General features: G+C 35.6%; 1 protein-coding gene across 3 annotated transcripts in view; it reads right to left on the minus strand.

The window, feature by feature from the left end:
• Positions 1-991: 991 nt before the first annotated feature.
• DMGDH (dimethylglycine dehydrogenase) overlaps positions 992-20,836 on the minus strand; it is a 112,590-nt gene continuing 92,745 nt past the window's right edge. For all 3 annotated transcript variants that reach the window (XM_074206765.1, XM_074206766.1, XM_074206764.1), the window contains 2 exons: positions 20,261-20,395; positions 992-8,022 (listed from right to left, as the gene is read on the minus strand). In XM_074206765.1, coding sequence (XP_074062866.1) covers positions 7,807-8,022; positions 20,261-20,395 — 351 coding nt within the window. In that variant the 3' untranslated portion in view covers positions 992-7,806. The remainder of the gene's footprint in view (positions 8,023-20,260; positions 20,396-20,836) is intronic.

Below are 20,836 nucleotides of genomic sequence, written 5' to 3' on the forward strand. Positions count from 1 at the left end.
CATGTAAATCTTTTCAGGCTTTTCTTTTGGGGGGAAGGTAGGGGTAGGGGGAACCCATAAGTTTACAGTTCTTTCAGGGTAGTATGATCTAAGGAGAGGTATTGCTGCTCTCTGTCTATATAGACTGAGACATTTGGAAATCACCACTGCTGTCAGTGATTCAATAGTTCCAAGACCAGCTCCTGGATTGCTGGGACCTGAGCTGGACTGTGCTCCTCTATCACTCTGTTGCAACAGATCTTTTAAGGGGGTTGGAAAATTGTTTCACTCTTTTGGTGGGTTCTGCCTCCCTATAATTTATATAAATTATATAAAAGTATTTGGAGGGGGAGCTCTGGTGAATCCTTCTCTTTACTCCAATTCTGGTAAGTATTCTATTAGCATCATACTTAACTGATCTAGGGAAACAGTATATAAAATTGTAGACTTGGAAATTAGAAGAAATGCTGGATATCTAGTCCAACTCCCTCATTTTACAGATGAGGGAACTGAGGTCTGGGAAAGGTGTGAAATGACTTGACCACAGTCACATGGGAAACAAGTAGCAGAATTAGAATTCCAGGTGAAGAGCTTTGTTCACTTTCCAATGAAGAAAAGCATAGTGATTGCTTTATTCTTTATATACACACACACACACATATATATATGGATATGTATACAAATATCCATATGTATATGTGTGTTTATATATAGTGTCTAATAGTATCCCTGACATATAGAGACTTTTAATAAATTCTTGCTTATAGATTGCTCTCTAAAACATCTTATGCAAATGGACATTTTATAACCACAAAATAAACATTACTCATAGGATCATACATCTGGAACTGGAAGGGATCTCAGAGATTATCTAGTTTAACTTCCTTATATTACAAATGAGGAACTGAGGCCCAAAGAAGTTAAATGTCTTGTCACAAGGTTAACATGAAACCTAGATTCCCTTAATACAAAACCAGCACACTTTCCACTTTAATTGGATAATGTTTTACATCTTTATTAAGAAAAAAAAGGAGTAGCAAATTTATCCCTTCACCAAATTCTGTTTCAGCCTTGTTATTATTATTAAATTATTAATAATGAATATGTAAATGAACAATGATCAATTAAACTAAAAAAACAAGGGGCAAAATCTTAGCCTTTAATGATGTATAACCAATGGATTTAAACATATTTTAGGGGGGAAATGGAAAAATGAGGCACAGTATAGCTAATTCTCAGAGCCAGTTAGTGGGTCTGTGACACTGGTTGCTATTAAATGACATACATCTTTGGACTATTTTAATTAGCTTGAAATTTTTAGATTTCAACTTAATTTTGCGTTATAAACAATGAATGTGAGGAATACAGAAAAGCATGGGAAAACTATCAACTGAGACACAAGGAAATAAGATACAGGAAAATCATTTACATAGTAACTACAAATAACTGAAACTGAATACTGCAAAAATCATTATGACTGGGGCAGCTAGGTGGCACAGTGGATAGAGCACCGGCCCTGGAGTCAGGGGTACCTGGGTTCAAATCCAATCTCAGACACTTAATAATTACCTAGCTGTGTGGCCTTGGGCAAGTCACTTAACCCCATTGCTTTGCAAAAACCAAAAAAATGTCTACTACACTAAAATGTGATTGGAATATTATTTTCAATAATAAAAATGAAAGCATTCATATACCACTTTAAAGTTTATAAAGCTCTTTACATAAGTTATCTTATTTGGTAGTCTAACAATGCCATGCATTTCTATTTCCATTTTATAGATAACTGTAGGCCATTTGTAGAAATTGGGGCAGAAAGAAGTTAAGTTACTTGCCTATGGTCACTATTTAGTAAGCACCTGAAGTAGGATTTGAACACAGATCTCCCTGATTCCAGCATTTTAGCCACTATGCCAATAGTGCATACTATATAATATTTTATTAATAGTATCATGGTTTGTGGGCAACTAGATAGGTAGATAGAGCAATGGATAGAGCATCTGAAGCTGAGTTTAAATCTGACCTTAGTCATTTAGCTATGTTACCCTGGAAAGTCACAACCCTTATTTATCTCACTTCCTCATTGAGCAAATGATACCCTTATCTCTGCCAAGAAAACTCTAAATGGGATCAAAAAGCACTGGACACAACTCAAATGACCAAACCACAAAATCATGGTTTGTAGATGTCTGCAATTCTCTACTGTTTTGTCCTCGTCTCTCAAAGATTGCACTAATGGAGTGCAAACTCTAATAACTCCTACCAGGATGAAAAGCCTTAGTAGTATGGTTCTGGCTATGTATGTAGGATTTTCATCCAAGGGCCAGTGTGGCTCAGTTCAGAGATGCTCATGACCAGATTCACCATTGAATGAAACATTCTATTTTCTTTTTCTTCCTTCCTTCCTCCCTCCCTTCCTTCCTTCCTTCCTTCCCTCCTTCCTTCCTTTCCTTCTTTCTTTTTTCCTTTGGTTATGCCAACTCTTAGAAAAATCTCTTTACAAAAGTAGAGGGGGATGATATTTACATTGGTGGAAAAATATCTTTACTTTTACAATCATAGATATTTGATTTGTGAACTAAATTATCATAGGAAAAAGGATTCCAAATTGAAAACATTATTTAATAGAAACACATCTCCAATAACATGGCAACCCAGTGAAAGTTTCGCCCCACACCACCCCTATCCCCTCTCTTAACCCTGTGAGACTTTCCTTAGGATAAAGAAAAACAATTAAATGAAACCAACCAACATAGCCGCATTGTCTGGCAGTTTATGCAGTATCTCACTCCTATAGTTTCCCTTTTTCCCCAGTAAAAAATAAAGTGCACTTCTTCATCTCTTCTCCACAGCCAGGAATGAACTTTAAAACTGTACATCAGTATATTTTCACTGTATTATCCTTTTCATCTATAATATCAAAGTTATCACATCTATAATCTTTTGATTCTGCTTACTACATTCTACTTTGATTCAGAGAAATTTTTCCTTATTTCTTTTAATTTTTCACAGTCAGCATTTCTTATAGTATAATGATGTTGCCTTTGGGAGCTGCTCTTTGAAAAAACAAGACTAAATCTCATAAAAAGGGTCAATAACAATGTATTAAAATAGCTTCCTAAAATTTGCTTTATACTATTTGGCATGGGGGCAGCTAGGTGATGCAGTGGATAGACTACCGGCTCTGGAGGCAGGAGTACCTGAGTTCAAATCCGACCTCAGACACTTAATAATTACCTAGCTATGTGGCCTTGGGCAAGCCACTTAACCCCATTTGCCTTGCAAAAAACTGAAAAAAAAAAGAAATTATAATTATACTATTTGGCATGTATATTGAGAAACAGAATCTTATCAATCAAAAGGTAAGAATAGTTTAATGATTTTTCTCTTATAATTCCAAATTATTTTTCCAGAATGGTTGAACAAATTCATTCATTCTACCATGATTATATCAGGTACCTGTGTTGTGGTCCTGAACTATTTCCATTTATTAAAATTTTTTATTTTGATTTGGTGATCATCAGTGAATTCTGAGAGTTGTTTTAATTAGTATATCTTTTATCATTTTAAGTAATCTTCCATATTATTAATAATTTCTTTTCTAGAACTCTGCTCATAGTTTCTGATCACTATTAATCTTCGGTATTTGTATCAATTCTCTATATATTAGTTTTTTCAGTGATATTTTATACAGATTGTTTTTCCCGTTTGATAGTTTCCTTTCCTAGCCTACCTGCATTGATTTTATACATGAAAAAACTTTTCAATTTCATGTAGTTGAAATTATCTTTTTTAATTTTATGTGATTTACTCTATTATCTAGTTTGTTCATGAATTCTCACTCTAGGTATAGCTGTGAAAAGTACTTTCATTTTCTTCCAAGTTAGAAAAAAACTAGATTTTTTTATATTAAGTCTTGAATGACTTGGAACTTATTTGCTATTTAAGGAGTAAGATGCAGAACTGAACCAGTTTGGGGGGGGGGGGGAGATCAAACTGCTTTCCAGTTTTCCCAGCAGTTCCTGACAAATAGCAAATCCTTCCCCCAAAAGTTTATCAAATAATGGACTAATTAGTTTGGTGGTTTTCAGTTCTTGCTTATCTGTTTTGTTTTCACTAATCCTCTTTTTTCTTTTTCTACTGGTTCCAAATATCTTATGATTGTGGCTATAAAAAGCAGTCATTTGAAGTTTAGTATAGTTCAATTCATTTCAACTTTTTCTCCATAAATTTCTCTTCCTAGGCTCTTCTAAAGGTAGTTTTTAAAAAAAATAAGATCTAAGCAATATTAACCTCTTTGATTGCTATCTGTTATCTGTTTGGTCTTTCAGATAGAGGAAAAGAAATTTCTCAGAAGGAGAGATAAGAGTAAGAGAAAATCGTTATTTCTTCATAAGGAAAAAACTGAAGGTTACTCACTAAATATGGTAAGTTGTGGCTGATATTATTCATTGCACTATTATTTCAATAAGTAGTTCAAGAAAAATTGGAGGACCCCAACAAATTGAGTATCATTCATTAGCATCCCAGAATCTTTAAAAAAAATTCAAATCTTTGAATTAAAATTTGCAGCTAACATGTTTCTTACTCATTATATTTAAAGAAACTGTTCAAGAGTGATTTCAATTACACTGACAATGTGGGGAGATAGTTTTCTTAAGGTACCTTATTGAGCAATAAGGAGAGTATAGTTTTATATGCCATCCTTTCAAAGGAATAGAATTTTAAGAAATTATCTTATGCCTTCCTTCTAAGAACTTTACCATTTTGAGTATTCTTTGCTACTAGTCCTAAGCATTTGGGGGAATAGGCATTTGTGAAATAACTGTCTATAAAATTTAAAGATATGTAAAAAGCCTATTACAGTGTGGAAATTCTATAAATTGTGATGTTTAAGAAGGAGTTGGTCCTTTCCATTCCAAAACTTTTTTCCCATAGGATTTTTCTGAGTTTTAATCTTTAGGGTAAGAGAGGCATATTCAGTCTTCTCTGGGCTGTGAAGCTGCAGAGATGGAAGATGTCCTTATACCTGATACATTTTCAGCTGCCTTTTATGTGATGTTATCCCCAGTAGAATATGTAAGCTCCTTTAAGGTAGGGGCTCTCTTTGTTTCTATTTCTAATCCTAGTGCTTAGCACAAAGGTTGGCACATAAATATTTGTTGACTGACTGCTGACTTGGAGAAGGAGTCCTCCTTCCTGGTCATTTTTCTGGGCTACTTGACTCAAGATAACTCTGTGGAGTTGACCATTCTTCATCATCTTGGAAGGTGATGCCAAAAGTTCAGCTCTCAATTCATAATTCAAATGTTTTACCAATGCCTTCAATGGCTTCTACTTGGAACTAGACCTCAGATCATAGGTTAGAGTGAATTTTTTCCAAGTTGGATTTGACAACCATTATGTTCTTTTGTTGGAAGCTACACTGAGGAATCAGAAACCACTGTAATGGAGCCACTGCTCATTAAATAATTGAGGCTCATGTTCTCCTAACCATAATGACTTCAGTACCTGAATAGGGAGGTGTAGATATGTGAGTGGAGAACATAGACTCCAAAGGTTCCCTCTGATTTGAAACATCCATTTGTTTCACAATAGCTTTGATGAAGACATCTGAGTAAAGGAGAAGATGAAGGATATTTGACCAGGGGCAAAACCTAGTCTTAGGGGAAGGGAGTGGCACAGAGCAGTGGGACTGGACATTGTCCTTTCTTATCCTTAAAGTCTTTTTTAACTGAAAATCTTAAGAATCCTGGACAACTTTGCCTTAACAGTCACCACCATCCTAACATCAACTCAAACTGGGGAAAATATAAGATAGGAAGTGGTATTATCTTGAAATGCTTTGAACAATTATAAAGTTGCTTTCAAAAGAAGAAATGAGATATTTTTCAAATCTACTTCCCTCCTCATCCTTTGCCAATCTCAAGCACAAATTTTAGGACATCAATGTTATTGTAACAAGATAATTGAACCACTTGCTTTTACCAGATCTTCCTCCTGGATTCTTCATATACAGCATTCCGTCTGCAGACTCTGCTTATTTAGGATGAACCACATTCCTGGGAAACATTACCACTGAATTAAGCAGAAGCCTTCCATATGCTGCTTTATTTGTTCCCCAAGATTATACAATCCTACTTATTTAAAGGAATCCCAAACAATAACCACAGTGTTCAGAGATAGTGATGGAAGCACAGGGAAATCCTACTGGTCCATTAGAGCACGGTATGATTTAATTATCTTTGTGCCTTGGTCAAAGAAGGTACTCAATGAACAGTTATTTTCTGAGGGCACAAAGTAGCATCTAGAACTCATCCTTGGCTAAAAAGCATTAAGAAAACTGGCATGCTAATTCCAGAAAGTATAACCTATTGTAGAAGTCCATCTCTGTGAAAGAGAGCCTAGATATAGATATAGAAAGCCTAAATGATGCCTGGTAAGTAAAAAAACATGTTTTGAGATGGGGCTGGTCTTCACTTTCCTCATGGAATGGTCTAAGAAAAGAAGAAAAATGCTGGATTTGAGAATCCAGTGTCTGACCAGTGTTATTTCATAACACATCTACTATTGGAAAATTTGTCATGTTTCTGAAACATACAAATTAAGAAGTGTTGCTATAATTTATTTATTCTAACTATAGTTTTTTTTCATGTTTCATATCCCGTTTTCTTTAATAACTAGCAAATGTGTTTGAGCAAAAAACATACATTCCACACACTGGTTGGTTATAAATAGTGTCACCTTTAAGAAAAGGAATATTTCAGATTGGTTCAGCCAAGTAGACCCAAATCATTTCTGAAAGTCGAACAAAGAATAATTTCCAAATGGATTTCTCGCTGTGCGTAACGCTAAGTGCAGCCCTGTCAGCTTTTATACTTTATTTTGACCTGCTTTGTAAAATGATATTCAGAACAGCTCAGTGTGATGTCAACTTCCATTAATTCTTTCTTCAATGATAGGTATTCATTATTCAAACCGTGTTTCCACTGGCACAATCTATTTATGCTTCAGTTTCTTTGCTGAAGGTTTGTAAGGAACAATTCCTAAGGAAGACTGTTCTTTCTTTGCAGTTTTTCTCCTAAAACGACCTTCTGAAAGGACAATAAGGATTTTCTGTAACAATGTCTTGAGTTGTTTCCAAGATAGATATTGTAAAAGCTTTTAATATTTCATACACTTGGACAGATCTGTCATTAAACTAGTAAAGTCCTAAACTAGCTAAGATCTATTTAAGATTATTGCCATTGTGAGCATTTTCAACAATTACTTATTTGGATCATCTGAGATTGCCCAGTAAAGGGTACCTTCCAACAGTAATGTTCTTGCTTGCTTTTTTTACAAGAGACATGAACAGAACTATCTTCTCACTGATCTGTCAACATTAAAAAATACAAGTTTATAAAACTATTTGTCATTTAAGAGCTTTAGTGATTACAGGTTAGAAAAACAGCTTTCTGGGATTTTTTTGCTGATCCAACATTGTATGATACTATCTTAAGAAATAAATTGTCCTTCACCATTAAGTTTTTGGCTTGTTAGAACAATATAGATAATCTATTTGAAATACAGCCTTTAAAAAAAAATAAAAACCAGCTGGGGGAGGGGGAGGAGAAAGGGAACAGGTTTTAGAATGAATCTAAATCTGGATTTGGTTGATTCTGAAGTTGATTCGTTAGTGAATTTGGAAAAGAAAACATTCCACAGGAGAACTACAGTGATTCATAATCTTGAGAGCTGTCACATAGTCTAGTCATATAGTAACACAATGTGTAAAGCAGCTGTAAAACTACTAAAGGTAGATCTTGCCCCTCCCCTCATTCTTTTTTTTCAAACTTGGCTATTTTCAGCCTTTTTCTGAAGTCGAGTTCTAGTTGGCTCAGTTAAAACCAGTGGTTCTTGGATGATGGTTGCTGGGTAATTTTTGCCCAGTAGTTCGACCTCCACTTTCTGGCCCATTTTACTAAGCTCCATGGGGACATAAGCAAAAGCCAGACTCTTCTGGATGCTGTAACTGTAGCTTCCAGAAGTGGTGTTGCCAACAACCTGAAAGACAAAGGAAATAGTCTTCATCATCTGCATCACTTATTTGTACATGGCCATTTATGTTACAAATGTGTACTCCATTTGTTCTTGATAATACTTTGAGCAGAATAAAGTCAGTGGATAACCCATTCATATATTTATATTGTGCTGCTCCATTGATATAGTACTCTATTAAAATCATGGTGTATTATAATCTTAATCAAATGGTTCTACTTTTCTGGAAAGAAAACAAATATTGATTTAGTACATACTCTCTGCCAAACACTGTACTAAGAATTTTACATTTGATCTGGACCTCATTTTTCTCAGCTGTAAAATGAAGGAGGGATTACTAGATAATGACGTAAATAATTTTCAATTCTTTATAACTATGACTACAGGAATAACTATGATAATATTATAGGGCTAGTCAATCAAAATTCAAATCTCTGATACTTAGTAGTTGTATGATCTTGAGTATATTATTTTATTTCTATGGGACTCAGTTTTCTTATAACTTTTAATATTAATAACTATTCACTTCTTAACTCTACTTGCTTCTTCCATCTTTTGTCACTTAGAGAAAAATGATCATCTTCAGATGATATCTTTCCCATCTTTTATGCATGAACCCCTCCCCAGTCCCAGTGGTGTAGGAGGAGGATTAGACATAATTCTGCCTCCTAAATGTTGTTCCCAGATCCTTCCTCTGCCTCTCCATCTTTGATGATTACTTGATCCAGGTCTCTTACCTTATCTAGCTCCTCCTGGAATTTATACAGCCTACAAGTCATACCCCCTTTTTTTTCTTAAGGAATTCATTTTCTGGCTTTTTCTTCCCTGACCCTTATAGTTGGGAATTTTAGCATACGTGTTGCTGTTTTCCTCAAATACCCTGGCCTCCCAGTTCCTCAGTTTATTCAACTTCTGCTGCCTGCTCTTCCCGCTATCTCATTCACCTACAGGGAAGGTTGGTCATAAGTTTGACCTCAACATCAGCCACAAGTATTCCAGACATCCATGAACAAGTTATTTTATTCAATTACAATGTCCTGTCATTTTATCTCTCCCCATGCCTCTTTCCTTCTAAATTTTTTCTTCATCCTTACTGTGACTTCCAATCCCTCAGTACCTCAGGTTGATCCCTCCCCCTCCACCATCTACATCCTTGTTCTGGTTTCACATTTATTCCTTCCCAATCTTGACATTCAGTGTTATTTGGTTATCCATTGTTGTATCTCTTGCTCCCTTAACCTATCATTGCTTTGACAAATTCCATTCCTGAATTACCATCTTACTCCTCTGTTCCTTCTTACATATAGTAAAGAATGCTGGAGGAAGTCATATAACAGACCGAGTCACCTAGGCTCATAATCTAGGTGTCATTCTTGATTCCTCACTCATTATCAACTCACATATCTAATATGTTGCCAAGTCCTGTTGTTTCTGTCTCGGTAACATTTCTCTTATAAGTCTCCTATCTACTCACATGGCTACCACCCTGGTGCAGTCTCTCTTCATCTCATCCCTGAATCATTGTAGTAGTTTTGGTAATTCTTCCAACCTCAGCTCTCTCCTCAATCCAGTCCACTGTCCGCTTGGTTGCCAAGGTGATCTTCTTAAAACTCAGTTCTAACCATGTCACCCATTCTCAACTCCAAAAATGTCAATGGCTCCCCATTATTTATAGGATCAAATATAAAATCCTATTTGGCTGTTGAAACCCTTACAATTCTGATCTTTCCCTGCCTCTCCAATCTTCTTACACACTGTTCTCCAAACACTCTCAGATACAGCAACATTAACCTTCTGAATATCTCTTGAACACACTATATCTACCAGCTCTTTCATTGGCTGTCCCCCATGCTTGAAATGCTGTCACACCTTGTTGCGAAATCCTGACTTCTGTCAGTACTAACTCATATCCTACCCTCTTCAAGAGATCTTTCCCATGCCCCAGTTCTAATGTTTTCCCTCTGAAATTACTTACATTGTGAATAATGTATGTGTGTGTGTGTGTGTATATATATATATATTATATCTTGTATATACATAGTTATTTATGTTATCTCCTGAATTAGAATGTGAACTCTCTTAAGGCAGGGATCATGTTCTTGCCTTGCTTTGTATCCTTAAGGCTTAGGATACCACCTTGAACATAGCAAACCCTTGACTGATTGACTTACAGAATCCTGCTGACTGGGCTTACTATAAACTCATGTTCTAAATTCTCACTATATCCTCACTGCTTCTAGGCAATTGTTTTACTCTTCTCTATCTATCATTTTCATTAACGAAAGTTATCCAATTTCACTTTTTTCTCAAGTCTCCACAACATTCTCTCAGAAGGATCTCGCTACATATTCTATTGAGGAAATAAAAATCATTCACATTAAATTCTTATTCTCCCCTACCCTACATTTCAAAACCTCTTAATATAAGCTTCACTTTTATCTAAGACTTCAGTCTCTGATGAAGAGATAGATTTTCTCCTTACTGAGGTTAACGTATTCACATATACTCTTGACCTCTTGACCAATGACCACTCTGAGGCATTTCACACTTGATCAGACCCTCTTCTGAATTCTTTCACTTCTCATGACTAACATTACTTTCTCTTGGTTCTGCTCCAACCTGCTTGACCATTATGTATTACCTTTTATTGGATTATTATACTTGATCCAAACTCTAACAGTGGATATAACACAATGACCTTCTTTTCTCTCTACATACTCCCTCTATATAACCTTATCATTTCCCATGGGCTTAATACCATTCTATACACATGACTCCTATTTTTTGATATCTGACCCTAACTTCCAATCCTTTATTATTGCCTATTGAAAAATTCACATTTGACATCCTGGAGATTTCTCAAACTCATCATGTCCTAAACAGAACCTATTACCTTTCCTCCCAAACCTATCCTTTTTCTAAGCTTACCTATTTCAGTCAAAGGTACCACCATCCTATTCACTCAGATTCCCCACCTCAGAATCATTCTCAACTCTTCACTCTCCCCACATATCCAGTTTCAGCTCTACCTCCACAATACCCCTTACATCTGTCCCTTTTTTCTCCCATAGCTATTACCCTAGCAATAATAACCCATCACCTATCACCTGAAATATTACAATAACCTCCCATTTGGTTGGCATACTTCAAGTCTCTCTCCTCTCTAATCAATATTCCGTGTGTGTGTGTGTGTGTGTGTGTGTGTGTGTGTGTGTGTGTGTGTATGGAGAGAGAGAGAGAGAGATCTGTCAAGTGATACTACAAAATCACTACAAAATCACAGCTCTGGCCATACCAATCTCTTGCTTTATAAACTTCAGTGGATACTTATTTTTTTTTATATTTTATTTTATATTTCCAAACACATGTTATAAAAGTTTTTCAACATTCATCCACTTGCATATAAAAGTTACATATATTTTGACCACTCTCCCTTCCCATTCCCCTCCCATCAATGGCAAACTGTCTGGTAAAATTGTACATGTTCATTTTTGTGTTTAACATAATCTTTTTGTACATGAAGTATTTGCCTATTGCTTTTAGCATCAAATCTAAAATCCTCTGATTGGTATTTAAAACGCTTAACTATCTAATACCAGTCCATCTTTCCAGTTCTATTATATATTAATCTCTTGGGGTAGCTAGGTGGTGTAGTGGATAAAGCACCGGCCCTGGAGTCAGGAGTACCTGGGTTAAAGTCCGGTCTCAGACACTTAATAATTACCTAGCTGTGTGGCCTTGGGCAAACCACTTAACCCTGTTTGCCTTGCAAAAAAACCCCAAGAAACTAAAAAACAAAAATCTCTTTCACACACTCAAAAGTCCAAGCACACTGATCAACTTCCTTTCTCTCATACATGATATTCTATCTCTTGTCTCCAAGTCTTTGATTATCTGACTCATGTGCCTGGAATATACTTTGTTTTCATCTCCATCTCTTAGAATCTGAAGCCTCCTTCAAAGCTTAGCTCAGATGCCACTCCTCCAAAAAGGTTTGTCCTAATTATGTGATGTTAATGCCTCCCTTCACATTACCAAAAAAAAATGTATCTTGTATTTAATTTGTATATGTGGATACACACACACACACACACACACACACACATATATATATGTGGATATATATATATATATATAAATTACATTCTCTCAGAAGGATCTCGCTACATATTCTATTGAGGAAATAAAAATCATTCACATTAAATTCTTATTCTCCCCTACCCTACATTTCAAAACCTCTTAATATAAGCTTCACTTTTATCTAAGACTTCAGTCTCTGATGAAGAGATAGATTTTCTCCTTACTGAGGTTAACGTATTCACATATACTCTTGACCTCTTGACCAATGACCACTCTGAGGCATTTCACACTTGATCAGACCCTCTTCTGAATTCTTTCACTTCTCATGACTAACATTACATATATATATATATATATACACTTACCTACCTGAATGTTGGAAAATATTTAGTAGGGGGGTGGAGGATAGGGAGGAGAAATGTGCCTGCAATGCCTTTTAAATTTAATCTGCATCATTAGTATTTTTTCTATTGTTTTCATTAGACATCAACAAAATAATCAATCAAGCCCTGATATGTATAGCATTTGCTAATTTTCAGGATGCAAATGCTCACATTGAAAATTTAATAAGAATTAAATTAACAGAATTAGAAAGCAGAAGGAGCTGCCTCCACTATCCTCCTGTATTATGTGTCTTTCATGACTGGATAAAGTTAAGATTTTAAACTTGGGAGACTGGAAGAATAGTGATGCTTTTTAACCACAATAGGAGCAGCTAAGTGGTGCAATGGATAGAACATTGGCCCTGGAGTCAGGTGGACCTGAGTTCAAATCCAACTTCAGACACTAGCTAGCTGTGTGACTTTGGGAAAGTAATTTATTTCCAATTGCCTTGCATTCATTTTGAAATGTTCAATAACCAATTGTTGTTGAGGGAACAAAGTTTAACAGAGACTAAATATATGGATCTGGGAGTCAGCAGCATAGAGAAGATAATTAAATTCATGGGAGCTGATGAGGTCACAAAAGATAGTGCACAAGGAAAGATGATAAAAGATGGTATTTATATAATGCTCTAAGGTTTGCATAGTATATACAAATATGATCTCATCTTATCCTCATAACCCTGGGAGGTTGATAGTATTATTATCCCCATTTTACTAAGGAAAGTAACTGAGACCGACAGAGGTTAAGTGACTTGGCCAGAATCACATAGCTAGGAAGTGTCTGAGATAAGATCTGAATTGGGATCTTTCTGGTTCTAAGTTCAACTCTTTCTATCTGCTACCCCCTATAAGGACTATGTTAGAACCTTGGGAAGCAATCAAAATTATATGCTTTAATATGCATTGTGAGTCAGTAAAAGAGACTGAGAAGTAGTAGTTAGGTAGGAAAAGCAGGAAAGCAGTTTCATGAAAATCTAAGAGCTAGTAGGAAGGGATACTAACCACAGCAGAAAAATCTGGAAGGATGAGTATTTATGGAAAACACTGTCCACATCCAGAGAAAAGAACTCTGAAGTTTGAATGGAGAACCAAGAATACTATGTTCGCATTTTAAAACTTCTTTTATGCTGTTTCTTTCTCTCTCATGCCCCCCCCCATTAGGTCTAATTCTTCTTTCACAACATGACTAATATGACAATATGTTAAACACATTTGCACATGTACAAACTGTATCAGATTGATCTATAGGGGGAGAGAAGGGAGGATGGTAAGAAAATATAGAACTCAAAACCTTGCAAAACGATGAATGCTGAAAATTATCATTGCATGTAATTGGAAAAAATAAAATAAAAGCTTTTATAAATAAAAGGGAATGGATGAGTATTTAGAAAGGACTTGTCAATGAAGGCATTATTGGTAATTTTAGATAAAGTAATTTCATTTTAGTGATGAGATCATAAGCAAAGGGTTAAGAAGTGAGTGAGAGAAAGGGAAATAGGGGCAAACAACATAATTGTTTTTTTTCCCTAGGAATATGACTCAGTCCCTTCATCCCTCTATTTAAATGGTAAGTTCCTTGTCTAAAGGAATTGCCAGGCCATCTATCCACATTTCTCTCCCAACTTTCCAGATTTTTTTTATAACTTGCCCCATATAAATATCATTCCTCCCTTCTCAGTCTCACCTCAACCCCTACAGTATTCTAGATTTCTTATATAAACTGTCCCCCTAAATTTGAATATAAGCTATTGAGGGTGGGGACTATTTTTGTCTCATATTTGAATGTTTAATACAGTTCCTAGGACATAGTAAATGTAATATAAATGCTCTCTTTAAACTCTATTTATTATTCCAAAATCATATTCAAAAGTCTGCAAATACTTTTAGTCATTGGTAACATATAAAATGTGATTCTTTCCACATTTCTGATGACCTAGAGATAAAACTGATGGCAGTGAACATTAGTATGTTAATAACCTAGGAAAATATACCATATGTGCCATTTTTTTACCTTGAAATACTTAGTGGCTTTTGACAAGCTGATATCCTTTAATCAAGATTTAATTTCTTTCAAAACTTGGTCGTCCCAGACTAATTTGCAAGTCTAGTTAATATTTAATAAAAAAATTTTAAATTAAAAATATTTAGAGAAAGAGATTTCTTAGACTATATCTTAACTTGGTCTTTCCTAACCACTTTGAGATTCAATTAAATCCATTCCCTCTCCATCCTTAGTAGTTTTTGAGACCATCTCCATCACTCCTTCATATATTTTAAACATCACTATCAAACTGATTGTCAGCCTTCTCCTCTCCAATCTGAATAATTTCAATTCATTAACCTTTTCTCCAAGGCCCCATTTCCCAGACCTTTAATCATCTTCACACTTCTTTGGATGTTCTCAGAATTCTCTGCATTTCCCATGAGTTATAGAACTGAAATGACTGGTTTGGGGAAATTGTGTAGAAAGAGAAGACTAGGGGTAATGGCCTTGCTTTTTGGTTTTCCGCCAGTCAATCAATTAACTAACATTTATGAACCACTTACAATGTGCTAGGCCTTGTGCTAAGCTATAGGGATAAAAAGGAAATTAAAAAGCAGTCCCTGCCCTTGAAAAAATCAAAATATAATGAAGGAGAAAACATGCAAACAATTGTATAAAAACAAGTTATATAATAGGATAAATAGAAAAGAATTCACCGAGGGAAGTTACTAAGATTAAGAGGGATTGGAAAAGACTAGAAAGTAGGATTTTTAGATAAGACTTGAGGAATGCCAAGCAGTGAAAATGAAGGGAGAGAACATAGGCAAGGAGGAAAACCAGAGAAAACACCCAGAGTGAGGAAATAGGGTATCTTGTTTAAGAAACAGCAAGGAGGCCACTATCACTGGTTAAAATAATATGTGAAGAGTTGTAAAGAATAAGAAAACTGGGAAGATAAAGGAGGGCAAGGCTTTGTGTTCATTTGGTTTTCATTTCTTTCTGACTCTTTGTGACACCGTTTGAGGTTTTCTTGGCAAAGAAACTGGAATATTTTGTCATTTCCTTCTCAACTCATTTTACAGATTAGAAAACTGAGGCAAATAGTTTTAAGTAACTTGTCCAGGGTGCAGCTAGTGTTTGAGATCATATTTGAACTCAAGAAGATGAATATTCTGGAATACAGATGCGGCACTATGGTACCACTTAGCTTCCCAGGACTAGGTATATGAAGGGTTTTAAACACTAAACAGGACCTGGAGTTGATAGGAAATCATTGGAGTTTATTGAATAAGTGGGAGTATATATTAAATTGCTTTCTATTGGGAGGGGAGAGGAAGGAGGGAGAAAAATATAAAACTCAAACCCTGCAAAAAAAGATTGAACATTACCATTACATATAAGTAGGGAAAATAAAAAAAACAAATATTTAATATTGAGTAAGTGAGGAGAGGGGTAACATGGTTGGACCCATGCTTTAAAAAGTCACTTTGGCAGCTTTTCACTATGTAGCAATTATCTATGTGATCCTGAGCGATTTAACTCTTCTAAGTCTCAGTTTCTTCATATGTAAAACAAGGAAGCTACATTAGATATTATTTGAGATCCCAGATCTAAGCTCTGATTTTTTTAAAATTGTGATTTTGACTTTCAGAAACATGTAGCCTCCTAGTCAAGGCAATTGAAGGAGGTACAATGATTTCATAGACTCACTGATTTAGAATTAGAAGGTATCTTAGGGATAAATATCCAAGATCCTTGCCCTGGAGCCAGGAGGACTTGAGTTCACATCTAGTCTCACAACCTTACTACCTGTTTGACCCTGGACAAGGGTCACTTAACCCAGTTTGTCTCCAGGAAAAAAAAGCCTGATATCCATTATACCCCCCCCCATCCTTTCCAAAGTATTTAGTAAAAGAACTCAGTTTCAAAATGTCTATATATGAGTTATTAATATGGGAGAAAAACTCCTAGAGCACTCTTGTGTATAATCAGAGTTGTGAGATAAGAATAAATTAGATCTAGATTTGCAGTTTCATGTCCAATCATATTTTTCTTTCTATTTTTCTTTGTTGTGAAATTGCTCATTTTATTTCTTAAGTTCAGAATAAAGTAAGCAAAAAGAATAAATTACATCTACAGTAATTTAAGCACAAGTTGCCATATTCAGGATGATGTATATTGACAAAAGTAATCAAACTGAAAAATAGCTGATTTAAAAATTCTAGTAATCCAAATGGCTAATTTAAATCATATCACTCATATCTCCAACGATAATTTTTGATCAGCCTAGAGATCTTTGTGTGGAAATTCTCTTGACTCAAACTGATGTCAGTCAATCAATCAACAAGCTTACTACTACATGCTATGAATCCCTCTTTGCCTGCAAGAAGCTTACCTTAGTAATTGTTGTCTAACCATTTCAGTAATACTTACTCTTCATGATCCTATTGGGGGTTTTCTTGGCATAGATACTGGATAGTTTGCCATTTTTTTCTCCAGCTCATTTTTACATATGAGGAAATGGAAACAAACATGTTAAGTAACTTGCTCAGAATCACTCAGCTAGTAAGTGTCTGAGAACAAATTTGATTTCAGGTCTTCATGACGCTAGGCCCAGTGTTCTATCTACTATGCTACCTAGGCATCCACCTTTTAGTAAAATAGTTGACTGAGGCAAATAGATGATAGGTGACTTAACAAAGGGCATTTATATATCATCTTCCTTTGGTGATTTAACACATCTCAGTATGATGTGATACCCAGTTTATCCATGAACAAAAGATAAAATATTATGAAAAATCAGGGGAGGAAGGGGCCTTAAAGGTCATCCTTCCAAAAATCTTTATTTTACAAAAGAAAAACTTGAAATCCTAAGCACATATCTAAGGTCATACCACAGCAAGGAAAGTGGCAAACTAGGATTTCAACTCAATAATCATTTACCAAGTACTTACTGCTTAGAAGAACTGATTTGAACTGAGGTAGATGACTAGACCAGACTTCTCTTCTTGGAAAGACCTTGTCCTTTCACTGGGTTTTCTAATGTATTAAATCAACAGATATTGACTGAGATGTCCTATAGGAATCACAAATTCAATTCATTTCAAAAAGACCTCATCTTCTCCACCACACCCATCCCCTCAAATTCTTAAAAACTTTTATTTTTTTTGTTGTGAGTGCCAACCATCCTTCCATACTTCTACCAAATACACTACTTCAAGTCATCCTCTGCTCTTCATTCCACATCTATTGTCAAATTTTGTCAATATTGCCTCCATACCATCTCTTGCATCTATCCTCTTCTTTCACTTAGACATGCAAACTTTGTTCAGAGGACTCCTGATTTCCTTGCCTCAAGTCTCTACACTCTCCAATCCATCTTTCACACGGTGGCCAAAGTGATATTACAGGTCAGACTATCTCTCTCCTCTGTCCAGTGAAACACAATGACTACTCACTCGTGACCTCCAATATCAAATATAAATTCCTTTATCTGATATTTAAAATCCTTCACAACTAATGCACTCTCTCTCTTTCACCTCTTAGTTCAAATCTTAGCTCAAACATAATCTCCGAAGTGAGCCAATTCCTGCTCCTAATTGAGCCAATTCCTCAACTGCTAAAGAGTCCACAAGAAAACTGTCTAATATTTAGCTAGGTAGCAGAGTGGAGAGAGTGCCAGACCAAGAGTTGGGAAGACTCATCTTGATGAATTCAAAGCTGGGTTTCATATTTTAGGAAGGATATTGAGAAGCAATAAAGGGTCCAGCAGAATTATCCAAGTTGGAAAAAGGCAGCAATGCTGTATCATATGAAGATTAGTTGAAGGAAATGAGGACATTTAGCCTGAAGAAGAAAAGACTTGTGGATGAATTGGGATATCCTGTTTCTTGATGTGTCTGAAGAGCTATTCCTTGGAAGAAGACCTAGACTTGTTCTATTTGGTTCAATAGGACCAAATTAGGAGAAATAGATCGAAGTTGTAAAAAAGGCAAAGTGAGCCATGACAAACTCTCCTAAAATTAAAACTATCCACAAAGAGAATGGTCTATCTCTGGAGGGAGTTGTCCCCTCTCTCTGGAAAGCCTCAAGCAAAAGTACTTGTGGAGGAAGGTGTCAAAAAGATTTCCCAATCAAGGGATGAATTGACTATTGAGGTTCCTTCTGAGACTGTGAGTCTGTCAATAGAGCACCTGATTTGGAGCTGGAGGATTGGATTTGAAGTCTCATTCTGTTATTAACCTCAATGACCTTGAGACTTGATTTAACCCCAATAATCTGTTTGATTTTGACATTTCAGCCTGGAGTGCCTCATTTTCCTCATCTACAAAGAGAGTAGAATAGACAAACTAAATTTTCTCAGAGCTTTCAGTACTGTATGAATGCCAGGCAGGGAGGAGCTAAATAAATATAGCTCTCAGAGTCATAAGAAAAAAAATTCCCAGATACTAGGATAGTATCTTCTAGTCAATCATGCTTTGTGATTGGACACCTCAAGAAACTGAGAAGACTGAGATTTTCAAACATTAACTTAAAAAATGACATTCCTGATAAAGAGAGCTGTCTGCACACTGTCCACCTTGTAATCTACAAAAGGGAATAGACGATGTAAATAATCCAAGGTGAAAATAATTTTATTTCATTGCTTCTGCAGAAATAAATTATATCAACTTCACTCCTCCCTCTAAGAATCAGTTTACTATTGCTCAAAGCCACATATTCCATGAACATCTCCAAGGAATCAGTTGCTAGGGAAACAAGCTGTTGAATTATTTTCACAAGTTTTATTCCAATTTTTTTTAAATTTTTATGCACTAAGATAAGAACCATGAGAGATAGTATGGAAGAGTAAGCAGTCTTAGAACTAGGTAAAGATGGATTCAAGTCCTGCCCTGACATATCATGGAGAAATTCCTACTTCCTAGTACTCTGGGGAACTCTCTAACTATATATTGCAGAGAAGAGTTCTGAGCTGCATAGTGAAGAAGGGAAGGAAAAAGTTCTCTTATCCAAGAGTTCCCTATCCCAATTTAGTCCCTATTCTTATAAGAATTTCCCCTATGCAAGTGTTCCTGATAACAATGAAATCCCAAGTCTAATCCTTATCCTGCTGATGAGAATTGTCTCCTATTGAAAGTTCATTTAAAACATAAGTAAAATACTAATTATTTTAGACTTCATCCTCTTTTCACTGGGAAATTTCACTTTCCACTTCAAATTTTCCCATCAAACAAAGTGCAAGATTTCTCAGTTAATCAGTCAATAAACACTTATTAAGGGATCTACTACTCCCCAAGTTCTGTACAAAACTCTGGGGATTTGGATTCCAAGGACCTGGTTTTGAATTTCTGCCTGCGTGTCATTAAACAAGTCACTTCACTTTTCTCCAACAGGAAAAGGAAGGCATGGTCTAGATGACCTCCAAAGTTCTGTCTAGCTCTTGATCTATGGTGATTTGTTCTTACAGATTATATCCTCAGTTATGGAAAGGGACAGACAGGGAACTATGCAGGCTTTCCAACAAACCTTTCTGTTCTGTAGGTTTTAGTCATCACTTTTGTTTCCTTTAATCAAGGCATGTGGTGTTCCAAAGTTTCCAGAATTATTATTATTTTCCATTTTCATCTGAGTTCAATTCTTTTCTGTGTCTTTGCATGTCAGTCCATAAATTATATGCCTGTTACCCAATTGTGCACTACTTCCCATTAAGGAGAACAGCACAACCTTAAATTAAAACCACTTGAAACACAGTTGGTTTCTGTGCTCTTTGTCACATGCTCTATACAGGACTTACCTTGCCTTCATGCCAGATGCTTTCATTTCCCTCTGGATCCACATGATCCGTCTCCAAGGTGAGGTAGACCAATCTCCGTTTCAGCCCCTTTTCTTTCATCTGTTTCAGTGCTTGCTTTCCTATGAAGTCTGTTGGCTGCAAGAACGCCAGATAATGATGATAAATGATTGTTCGGGCACTGTGACAAGGTTATCGATGCAAGCATTTAAATTTGTCTTTATGATTTTCTCGCCAATTAAACATTAAATAAAAATACAGATTAAATCAAAGTGCTGGGCAAATATTTCTCAGTCTTAAAATGACATTATCAGCTACTTTTCCCTCTCAAGAGCTGTTAGATTTAAATCTAATAATTTATAGTGACAATTTTGCCAGTACTGGAGAAAAAAAACAGGAAAATATGTCTTTGTCCTCTGCTTATAAGGTGCTATGGTGACCCTTATATCTAAGTATTCCAGCTTGCAGAGTTGGCCATTTTTGCTTGTTACATCTTATTTCCCATCTATATTAAACAGAACACTAGGAATTCATTCTCTTGAAAGAATTGAAGAATAAATTGATTTTAAATAAGCTACT

Source organism: Macrotis lagotis, chromosome X (assembly GCF_037893015.1).
Source record: "Macrotis lagotis isolate mMagLag1 chromosome X, bilby.v1.9.chrom.fasta, whole genome shotgun sequence".
NCBI classification, from domain to species: domain Eukaryota; kingdom Metazoa; phylum Chordata; class Mammalia; order Peramelemorphia; family Peramelidae; genus Macrotis; species Macrotis lagotis.